This window comes from Sabethes cyaneus, chromosome 2, assembly GCF_943734655.1.
Source record: "Sabethes cyaneus chromosome 2, idSabCyanKW18_F2, whole genome shotgun sequence".
Classification (NCBI taxonomy): Eukaryota; Metazoa; Arthropoda; class Insecta; order Diptera; family Culicidae; genus Sabethes; species Sabethes cyaneus.
The window spans coordinates 108,524,558-108,536,865 of NC_071354.1; the positions used below are offsets into that span (position 1 = coordinate 108,524,558).

Here is a 12,308-nt window from a genome sequence, read left to right on the forward strand (position 1 = left end):
CTGACTTCAAAGATGGTTTCCAGTTCAAGTTCTGACTTCAACTGGTTTCCAGTTCAAAAGTAGGATATGGTTACGATTTAACAATAAAGCCTATGAATGTATGAATTGAAGGACACATCGATAGATAAGCGCGAGATAAGAAAAACTGAAAGTTTTAGGGACGTTAGATACGCAATAATAGGCAAATTACTGCATACATCGTACGCTTCTTTCCCTCTAAAAATGAATTGAATAGAGTAGGGCGGGGCATAAGTGCGATGTTTGAAGTTGTCATCAATTTTCGCGAGATATAAAGAAGAACAACAACAAAATATATTTTATAGTGATGCAGCTACTCAATGTCTTTACATTCAACTATAAATCATCTGGAATAATAGTGTTATTGAAAATAAATTCTTCATTCTTCTGAACAAGTGCCGATTCGTACTTTTACCCCACTAGCGGGGTAAAAGTTCGATTACCGCGGGGCAAAAGTGCGAAGCTCGAATCCATGAAATTAGCACAGCAGTAGCTAACAAAACCATATTGTCGTCAATCTGCGGTATGTTTCGGTAAGGAATATTCTCAATTTACACCTTTCCTATTTTCCGCTGGTGTATTGCAGCCTCCGACAGATCGAAACTTTCCCAAACGTTTGTTTTATGTTTCATCAGCGGAAAAACATTGTTTTTCTTCGACCAACATCTGTAGAGCACAGTTTTCTGCAGATCTTCCATTTCTACTATCTGTAATATAGTGCCAAAAGCTGTATATAAGCTATACATTTTTGTCCCGTCTGTGAATCGCACCTTTACTCCGCTAGGCGCTTGACGGGGTTTGATTAAATTATGGAAAAGCGAAACTGTTATTTTCTTAATTCAAATAGAATTTCGTTTCGAAACAAAAATATTTTTAGGTTGTTATAAAAATTTCGTTTGAAACAAACGAATTTTTTCGCTCCGTGATAGAACTAGAACTCCTTTCCCCGAACAACCCCGTTGAGAATCGCGGCTATAACGCTGACGGACGAACAGCGTCGCCCGCAGTACCTTGCAAGTCGCAAGGACTTGCATAGTGTCGTCGTCCCGTCAGTAAAATGAGTTAGATTCTCGATCCATGAATCGAACTTTTACCCCGTCAATAAATCGAACTTTTGCCCCGCTAGGCGCTTGACGGGGTTTGATTAAATTATGGAAAAGCAACATATATTTTGCAAATTCTTCTTACCGCAATCTCAAGAGAGATATCTGAGTGATGTAAAACGCTGCTACAATTTGTGAATAAGTAATATCCTCCTGTTGATATCGTATTTGCCGTACAACGAAATATTACATCAAAACCGTTCTAAAATAACTTTTACCCATAACTCAGCAACTATGATTCGTAAACAACAAATGTTTATGATGGATTTAAGCTGTCAAAGTACTCACCCATCCATGCCAATGTAGTCAATTTACTCGGAATCCGCACTGATAAATCATTGAATCGCACTTTTACCCGCATCGTACTTTTACCCCTCCTTACTCTATACATCATTTTATAGTTTTCTGTCATATCTTCGAAAAACAACTGCTATTTGGATGATTAATTGCGTTTTATTGGCCATGTGTCGGATTCGTAGGTTGCATTATAGGGTTTATTTCTCATTCCCGTCGTAGTAAGTAAAGCCATTCTAATATTCAACATTTGTTGGATGGATTTAATGAATACTCCAAAAGTTCTTGTGCTGATTTGACTAAAACACACTTACCTTCCGATCCGTGAACTTTGAAATCACTGAAAAACGATTATTAAAGCATATTATTGAAATTACGCAACTGACTTTATTTCTTAAATTCGTCGTACCGTTTTAAAATCCGCCCATCAAAATTTTTCATCGTCCGAACTAAAAATCACAACAATGTTTACGAAGCAAACGCGCATTTATTTGTGTAGGACGGCATGACAAATGTTATTCTGCAAAATTCCTGCAGGTCAGGCAAGTTTTCCTGGCTGTAGAATAACGACAATGCCTTGCATGAGTTATTTTCATTTATGAATGACGAAAGTTAAAACGATTAGTCGACATTTTCTTCGTCGCACGAAAAAACGTAGGAAATTTGGCTGGTAGGACTTCTTTAATGATAAAAAGCATTTAAATAGATCTCAGCTCACTCTGATTGATCGCGTGTAATAGACAACAAACTAAAATATTAGGGAATAACTAGTTTTGTATTGGGTGCCATAAAAATGCTGATATTTTTAATAATTTGTGTTGGATAGGACGAGAATAGGCAATTACGACGAAGCAGCAACATACCCTAGTTGAATTATGTTACCCTAGTTTGTGGTGCAATGGTTTTGGTCTCAGAACATATATTGGTTTTTGGAGGGGTTACAACTTATATCATTAGATATATGTCGATCATTACATTTCATCACACGATTTTCTGTAGTAGACGAAATTAAGCGCAGTTTAAGTCATTGAATTTGCTTTTACAAAAGAAATAATTGGCATACAGTAAGAGTTGTGCAGTTCAATCAGCAGAATTTATTCAATAAGGCTCGATGCAACTACCGTAACCGCCCCTAATTCTGCGCATTTTGCTTTATATAAGTATTTTTTAACATTGTGCATAACTATGATCATTGCGTTATTTTTTTATAAATGTCTGTTGAATATTACGCCATTATTCACAAATGGGTCATAATATTTGAGAGCGAAATAATTTAACGTGAAACTGAAAGTATTTTATATGTCAGAAAACATCGTCATTAGCAGCAACGCTAAGATTGTCGTGCTAGAAGATTAACAAATTTATGATCGAAATTCTTTGCAATGATCAAATTACCCAGCACAATTAGAAAGAATAATTGGTTTTAGTCATGTTTTAGACAAAAAGAGTGATTGCATGCATTGCTTTCCTTAGAAAAATGCGATGCAATAATGCGCAGATTTAGGCACAGATTTTTTATTCATATTCCAAATTCTGCGCAGTAATGTATCCTACGAAGAAAGCGCGAAAGAATACGCAACCTCACCCAAATGGCTGAGGTATGGAGGCTTGAAAATTCAAGTAGAATCTTTAACTTCCATTAATTGGAATCCTGTGCTGTGTCTCAGGGTCCGAAACCACGAGCGCTAATTCATGAAACCATGTCTTCTATTGACGTAGGACTACGTCTTACGGCAAGTTTTGAGATAGGGTGTCATTCCAAAAAATCGAAAAATGCGAGCGTCACGAAAAATGAAAGGTTTTGAGCGCTAATAGCTCAGGGGTTTTCTGATCGATTTTCAATATTCTTACACCAATCGATTGGAAAATCTTCTAAGAATTGACCCAAATAAAGAAAAGTGTGGATTCTTGATGATGAACTATTGAAAAATTGAAAATAATGAACCTGGAACCTGGTTGTTGGAAATGACGTCATCAAAGTAGAAACGCGTTTCACGCTTCGGCTTATAATTCAGTCAATTTTCAATAGATTTCCAAGATATTTACACCAATTAATCGGAAAATCGACTGAAAATATAGAAAACTGCTGATTTTGTTTTTGAAATTGAATTTGAAAAATTTTTGGTTTTGAATTGATTTTGAAAATTTAAATTATTTACATATTTTTGCCTTCCCTCGTCAGTGCTTTCCTAGCACGGATGACAGAAATATATACGATATAAGCTATGGGTTAAGCTTCCTTATGATTGTATTTAATTTACGCCGTATAGAATCCGATCGAAAATTGTTGAGCTTCAGCTGTTGCTGCTTCCCACGGATAAGGCAACGAAGACATGCAAATTCACCAAGTGGGGTGTTGGAGCTGGAGCACTCGTTTCGCTGCCGTGAAGGAATATCTGGCTGCTGAAGTTCTGGAATTGGCAGGGAATATGCTGCTCGCGACAACAAAACGACCAGAAGCATACCACGTCACTTGCAGCTGGCCAATTGGAGTCTTATTTCATCGTGATTCAGGACCATACACGAACGGCTTCGTTAATCGCATAGCTGCTGAAGCTTTCCGGCTGGTCCGTTGCAACAAGTCGTACCTGGTTAGCGGTTATCGGTACTCCAATTTACCGAACAGAGAATTACGTAAAGTGCGTTAGTACAAGTTTATTGCAAGCTGGAGTTATGATAATCAAAGAATCGGTCCTTTCAAGGGCCACACAACGATTGAAGAGTTTATTATATTTTCTTGCCCAGTTGATACCATAATAAAACAGGCAACGAGGGAAAAGTTGAATTTTTCGGCATTGCGGACGACCAACAAATGACGGAAATAAGCTTTCTGGTCACGGGCGACATTTTCTGCGACTTCCAAAACGTCTGCAGGTTGTAAATGCTTTATCAGTGTTCTTTTATAAGCCACAGAAAAGTTGCGCAAAATTTTCAACTTTTTGAAAACCCGCGCGTACCGTCTTCCGATTACCAGAGGAAAAGCACTATTGCCCGTTTCTTTGGTAACAAAACACACTGCTCACTTTTTTGATAGCTTGAAATCGTCGCAGAAAGAATCTGCTTGGCTGTATGTATAAGTTATAAGTATATATTCTGCTTGTCTAGCACGTAAGCTATTGATTTACTTGACAAAATAAACGATATTTGCCCCCGCGACGATTCTGGCGACGGATTCGCCCGCGACGGTTATAATTCATCGCGTACGAAAGGGTGGGAAATTGACAATATTCAACGTACAAACATATAAAAATTTATTTACTGTTTGGTTTAGCTACTGACTTGGCTTCGTTTTAATAAAATATATTCAATCAATTCATGGACATAACTCCAAAATCGGTTGAGGATTGAATGTATACGTTATAATGTTTCTACTTTGATAAACGTTACGTATATAGCTTGTATACATGAAGAATCGTACATACAAGGATATATCCTACTATCGCTACAAAGAGACTTACGTGGTCCTACGTCACTTATGCGGTCGTGTCTTGTGCACAACACCTCTGATTTTTTTTTAAGTGCAACCTCAAGGAGCTGCCAGAGAGTGGGGCAGTGGTTTTTATATGAAAACACAAGTTTTGGTATTAGTCTAAAGTGTAAGGTTCAGTATGCAGAAAACCCGAATCAATTCGCCTTTTACGTTATCGAGAATAAAATATTTAAAATGAAGCAATCAAAATTATAACAATATTCCTTTGCGACCCGGACAGCACAATAAGGCCGGATAATGGATTTAATTATGGTAATGGTTAATGTCGGATTTTTTGGTGTGCTTTCAGCGTTTAAAGACATAAACAGCATGGCAGGAGTATTTATTTTCACTTTTTGGGTGCGCAGAATTAGGAGTAAACATGCGCAGAATTAGGAACATGGACAAGAAAGTGCGCAGAATTAGGCACCGTGGATAAGTTTACAAAACGAAAAATATACTTAATTGTTGGTCGACTTATAATTCCCATATTTTTTACCAGATATTATAGACCGTAGCACTACATGTTGCTGCTATCCACGTTGTTAATTTAAATCTAGAATACTTAGAATAGCGGAAGAATCATAAAAATGTCTTAACTGCGCAGAATATGGTACGTTCACGGTACTATCAACTCAACTGTTGAGTAATGGAAATGACAAACCACTTTTTACTCCGACATATTTCCAACGAGTTAATGTCATTGCCATGACTAATGGCTCAGCACATTCACTAAAAAACAACATTCTGTGGAAATTTGGTGATTAATTGACTACTCCAAACACTGAACTCCTCAAAAAAGTACTAAACTTAATTTATACCATGAGAAGGAATATTTTTTTCTTCTGAAAAGCAACAGCCTTCTCAGTTCATCTGAAATTTACAATTTATAACATTTACTTCAATTTGTAGCCATTAGCCGAGTTAGCTAGTACTATTGCTGTTGCAGTTGAAAACTGTAATAATCGACGTGCAACATTCGGTTTTATTCTTGTTTTGTGTGTCGCGACTACGTTGTACGTGGTGCGCTGTATAGCGTATCAATGTTCGATCACAGCGCACTACGTGCGACATAATTGCGACACACAGAACAAGTATAACACCGAATGTCGCACCTAGATTATTACGGTTTTGAACTGCAACAGCAATATATAATTATGTGAATCATAAATATGATACTATGTAATGTAATTTGTTGAATGGACTAAGGCGAGTAAATGTTAACACAAGTTATTTCTATTTTAGAGGAATCATGGCAAACCACATTGATATCGACAAGCCACTGTGGAATTTAAATTCGTTTACCGGTCGCTTCATGCATTTTTTTTGGGTAACTGATCCGAGAACATGTTTTACTTCGGAGGACGATTTGCTAAAGGCTAAAGATTTGGTCCTGAAAGTAAGGTGAGTAGTGTAGTGATATGTATATTCAGGGATATAGCAAAAACACTCCATCAAGAAGACAACTCTGCCCAAAGTCGAGAGACAGTAACAGTAGGGTAACCAAAACATACGTGAAAACATAGGTAATTCTCATCCATCACACTTTTCATGTAACATTCACGTGAATTATTGATAGCTCACACTCATACTAACCAGTTTACGTGCAATCCCTGTAAATTTTATTAACTTTCCCATTAACTAGTTCATGAAGTTCATGTAAGTTGCTGTACAGAAGATTTTTTTTGAGTGTACGTACGAAAATTGCGGTGCGCAGAATTAGCAACCATGCACAGAATTAGGTGCGTTTAAGGTAACATTTTCTTTAATAGAGAACATCTGTGTAAAATTTCCTTTTTAATTAAAACTATGCATTTAAAATAAAATACCCGTGGAATGCCTCAAAGCGCCTTTACTCAGAAACTGAGATTATGCGTTTTATGTAAAAAGGATTCTGAGTACTTCCAGCTTAGCAAAAGCAAAGCCATAGGTGTAAACGTCCTGTTGAGAACTTGACCCTTCTTTATCGACAGACTCCGTAGCCGGCTATTAGTGCAACGATCCTACTGACTCTATCTAGCAGTATCGCCTAGCCGAGATTCGAACATACGACAACTGGCTTGTTAAACCGTCATCGTACCTCAAAACCAACTAAGCGGCTTAGCATCCAGCTTTGCATTTATTACTATCTGTAGGGAAAAATGAAACTATTTTTTATAAGTCACACTATCTGGGATAAAAAACCGATTAATTTATATGCAATAGCAATACGCACTTTGTTCAAAGTTATTATGACATTTTCTTAATGTTTTTTTCTAGACAAGGCAATCAACCAACCGATGTATCAATTGAAGAAATTATTCATGCTAAAAAACTGTATGAGAGTGCATTTCATCCTGATAGTGGAGAATTGCAAAATATATTTGGCCGCATGAGTTTCCAAATGCCTGGTGGTATGGCAATTACTGGAGCAATGTTGCAATGGTACAGGTACGACTTTAAAATTATATATCAATATGATACATAAGGGTTATTTGTTTTAGAACTAACACAGCTGTAATATTTTGGCAATGGGTCAACCAATCTTTTAATGCGCTGGTCAATTATACTAACAGAAATGCCAATTCATCATTAACGACAACGCAGTTAGTAGTATCATATGTTTCAGCTACTAGTTCAGCTCTTCTAGCAGCTGTCGGCTATAAAGGATACCTAACAAAAAAAGCTAGCCCGTTTTTCCAACGCTACGTGCCATTCGTGGCTGTCGCAGTTGCTAACTGCATCAATATACCACTAATGCGACAAAATGAGCTAATATACGGAATTGATATTCAAGACGAAAACGGGAATACAGTAGGAAAGAGTCGAGTTGCCGCCGCAAAAGGTATATCGCAGGTATGTTATAAAATATTTCGTTAAATCAAAAGTTTTAACTGTAGAATGACACTTGTATTATGGTACATTGTAATAATTTTTAATTTATTTTCAGGTTGTGTTTTCACGTATCGCTATGTGTGCTCCAGGCATGTTAATTCTGCCTATTATAATGGAATCTCTAGAAAAAAATAGGCTTTTCCGCAGTGTTTCTTTCCTGCATGCTCCTTTTCAGGTGATGGTAGTTGGTTGCTTGTAAGTATGCAGTTTAACAGACAAATGAAAATTCTAGTTATGTTTAATGTGCTAATCAAAATATTTTATATGAAGTGTGCAAGTAGCAAATCTGCCATATTTTGTTTTGTATGATAAGCACAAAAATATAATGGTTTTTTCACTTCCACTTTAATAAATGATTAATTGTTAATACTTTTAGTTTGACTACTATGGTTCCAACTGCTTGTGCATTATTTCCACAAACTGCATCACTGAGCTCTGGGGTCATTAAATTGATCGAACCGGAGTTTTATGAAGATATGCGGAAAAATGGAAGAATTCCTAGTAAGGTATACTTCAATAAGGGCCTATAATGCTTTTCGAAGTACTACTTAATAGTATATCGAGGTACCCATTACTAGCCTTCTCTGTCCCATGGTAGCGCAGGAGCTATATGATTACAAAAACCGAACCGACGGTACTAAAACCAGCAGATCACTTTTTTAGACATTAGAGAATGGATATTTCTATTTCGGAACATAGTAGAAGTTGTTCTAAAGGTTATATGGTTCTGCTTACCAAATTGATTAATAATAACCTATTACAGATGACAGCTAACTAGCTATACACCTTTGGAACAGAGAGGGTTAATTGCAGAGATTAAGTAAACTGTATAATTTATTTAAACCAAAGCAATAAAACATCGAAGCCACGTTTCGAAATATGTAATATGTATCTGTTTCTATCTTTCTATACAACGACCATATCCAAATATGATGAACGTGATGATGATCAGGTCATAAACGACCTGATGACCTTTCAAATTTTTTATCAGTATCTAGCCGCACACTGCGTGCATCGCCACGCGTCCAACTGAAAGTGAATTGAAGTTTTTTTAGTTTCTTGCAGAATAAAGTTCATGCTCAAAATATTGATCAACCTGTAACCGCTTTTCGTTTAGGAGGCATAACTATGAATCATACTTTATTGACCCACCGTTACTCGCGCTGTTGTATTTTGTACAACGCCTCTGAAAAGTATACCTACTTTATCTCAGGATTTTGACAATAAAGAAAGTGACTGTTTTCAGCAAGGTTGATCCGCAAACCATGATCTTTTCAATCGTTGGACAAAGGAGCAGACCGCAGTTTTTATGTCTAAAACAAAGAGCCCTATTCCCACACTGAAGTAATCTCGAAGTAATCTCCAACTTCGTTGAATACGCGAAGGCAACAATCCCACGGGTTGTAGTGGCCATAACACGTGTGATGGTGAGGAATGACCAGCATTGACATACCCCGGAGATGTCGCTGAGGTGCGGTAAAAGAAATCTGCTCCAGTAATGCACTGCCCATAAATGAAAAATTGGCTAATATGCCATTTTTTCCAAAACTGAGATCATAATATCACATGATAGTATACATCCCAAACAACGTCTTCACGGAAGCCGATTGTAAAAAATTTCATTTCCGGAGGCACATGACGTGAAACAATTTTGGCAGGATTCGCACCTTCAATCAACGACGGCATGATGAAGCTGCTTCTACCTTCTAGTTTCAAGCGCTTGAACCTTACGCTTCGTTGGCAACTTCTTCGGGTGCACGGGATAGATGTTTCATCATCCATTTCGTCGTCACTTATGCTTCCGTACTGTTTTAAATAGTTTAAACCCATTTTGAAGACTCGCCAGCATAAGATAATTGGCAACGTATGCACGTTAGCCAAATTTTTCCCTGGATTGTCAACTCTCCTTGAGTTAATAAATGAAATAATGACTACTGTGTTAAAAACGTGCCCCGCGCTGTTTTGATTCAACGGCATGACTCCGGCATGTATGACGGGTAATATGCACATTAAACAAGTTGCCATTAAGGCCCAGACACAATGCATACGGATTTTACTACGTTGCGGATATTTGACAGAAAACCCATGGAAAAACTGTCAAATTGCCGCAACGTAGTAAAATCCGTATGCATTGTGTTTGGACCTTTACCGCGTAAAATCTCTTTAACACACAAAAGTAATAAAATTGCATTTTTCTCAATTTCATGTTCGTGGCATATTAGCCAATTCTTCATTTATGGGCAGTGCAGAACAAGCGGTGGTTCCTTTGATTATGCCGAAGACAAACATTCTCTGTTGATAACTAGGCTTAACTGACGGAGGATCCAACTTGATCAACTGGCACCGGTCGAAATAGTTGGGAAAATTATCTGGATCGTTCCACGGAAGATTGCGCAATGCGAATCGCAAAAACTTTTTTTGCACTCGCTCTATTGAGAGAAGATATGTCAGCTGATATGGGCACCAGATTGGAGAAGCGTACTCAAGAACGCTTTGTACTAACGAGCAATACAGCATTTTGAGTGCGTATATATCGGTAAAGTTAAAGGCATAGCGACGAATGAGCCCAAGTGCTCAAAACGCCTTCGCGGCGATGGTTAATATATGTTCACTGAATGTCACTTTAGAGTCGATAGTCACACCCAGATCGCAGGTCGACTCCACCCTATCGAGGATGTCAGGTCCCAGCGAATATTGGTGGTGCACTGGATTGTTACCGCGAGTGAAAGATATTGTTTTACTTTTTTTGCTATTGACGCGCATTCCGTTGTTATCGCACCAGATTAGCGCAGGTTCCAAATCCATCTGCAGAACCTCGTAATCGTTGTTGGATGACACGACGCGAAAGATCTTCAGATCGTCAGCAAAGGATAATTTAGAAGAGGAAATCAGCAGTTACAATTTATTCACATACAAATTGTAGATCAGTGGACCAAGCACACTACCTTGCGGCACACCGGAAGTAATTTGGAAGGTATCTGATTGTGTAGAATTCACCAACACATATTCTGAGCGATCCGTCAGGTAAGAGGACAGCCATTCCACGAGCCACACCGGGAATCCAATATGCGCTAACTTTGCTATGGTTATATTGTGCGGAACAGTGTCAAATGTTTTCGCAAAGTCTAGGTACACTACGTCGACCTGCTTTCTTGCCTCAACTTCGCGAGTCAACGTGGATAATTATTAGCTCAAGCGAACTTGTTGCTTTGGTTATTGAGAAACTATTCTACTAAATAACGTGAAATAAGTCAACAGTATTTAAACCAGCGTTCTATTCTGCTATAAATGCCAAACTGAAACCCAAAACAAGTGTCAAAACGCGGGTTTTATTTATTTGGTAACAGTAAAAAATATAAGTGGTAAAAAGCACCCATATGGGCGATGAATGGATCATCATATGTCAAGTGAGCGATAAAAGGGGTCATGAGATTGCATTACTTTAAAAAAAAGTCACTATTATTAATTATTTGGAAACCATGTAAATTTTTCTTGTAAACACAACTGTTTTCTCTATCGTATGACGCAAGTCGGGTTTCGATGGACCTCAATTTAGATTTGCTATGGACAAACCAACTTAGAATGGTTTTTTAAATGAGCGGTAGATGGCGACCATATGGTACTGCTACAAAAAAGTAAACGTCAACGTCATATCACAAGCAGCTACCATGGTGAAATGTGAGCCTTCGGAATCTTCGAAACCGCCTTCGGAGGACCAAGCAACGCTATTTCAAATGTCGAACTGAATCACGGAAAACTGAAATGCGTCAAATAGAGGCAGAATTTAACTCTTTGAACGCAGAAAGTTTTCTTGATTACATTCATCGAATAGAGGATAACGTAAAAGTCGACCCAAAATCATTCTGGAGTTACGTGAAAGACCGTCAAGCAACGAAAGAGATACCCCAAAACATGCGCTACCAAGAATTAGTTACCACCATGCCACATGAGTCAGCGAATATGTTCTCGTCTGTCTTTCAAAGTCGATGTACTCTATTACTAAGGTACGGCAAACGCGGGACGTTTGTGTTCGTAACATACTAAAAAGTATAGGAGTGTTGGTATCATCGTTGTACGGCACAATATTTATGCTTTTTTATGTCCCTAGAATATTGTGCGAGATTGAGGTCAGCTCTGTTGTTTACATTATTTGCGCTGCTAACACTAACAAACGGTACGTTCCTCCACACCTTTACTACTGCACATCGTTTCAAAATGTGTCAGGTAAAAACTCACCACCTTTGTCTGAAACGTAGCTGAGCAGCATTCCACATTATAATGTAAATGTGTTTAGGATGAATTTTTCGACACGCGATGTTCTGCTTAAGCTGCAATCCATCAATGGATCGAAAGGACCCGGCCCAGATAAATGACCTCCTCTATTTGTGAAACAATATGCTAATATTCTTGCATATATTGCAAGTATTCTGTTCAGACCAATAGGGCTTCATGAAAAAGCATTGGACCACTACAAATGTGTTAAGCTATGTATCAACTCTTGTCGATAAGATGGAAAACCGACAACAAATCGACGCTGTAGGGTAAGGTTT

General features: G+C 37.9%; 1 protein-coding gene across 2 annotated transcripts in view; it reads left to right on the forward strand.

The window, feature by feature from the left end:
- Positions 1-8,641, forward strand: part of LOC128733609 (sideroflexin-2) — a 48,800-nt gene extending 40,159 nt beyond the window's left edge. For both annotated transcript variants that reach the window (XM_053827328.1, XM_053827327.1), the window contains 5 exons: positions 6,130-6,288; positions 7,144-7,314; positions 7,368-7,719; positions 7,814-7,953; positions 8,135-8,641. In XM_053827328.1, the coding sequence (XP_053683303.1) occupies positions 6,137-6,288; positions 7,144-7,314; positions 7,368-7,719; positions 7,814-7,953; positions 8,135-8,288 (969 nt within the window). In that variant the 5' untranslated portion in view covers positions 6,130-6,136 and the 3' untranslated portion in view covers positions 8,289-8,641. The remainder of the gene's footprint in view (positions 1-6,129; positions 6,289-7,143; positions 7,315-7,367; positions 7,720-7,813; positions 7,954-8,134) is intronic.
- The last annotated feature ends 3,667 nt before the right edge of the window (positions 8,642-12,308 follow it).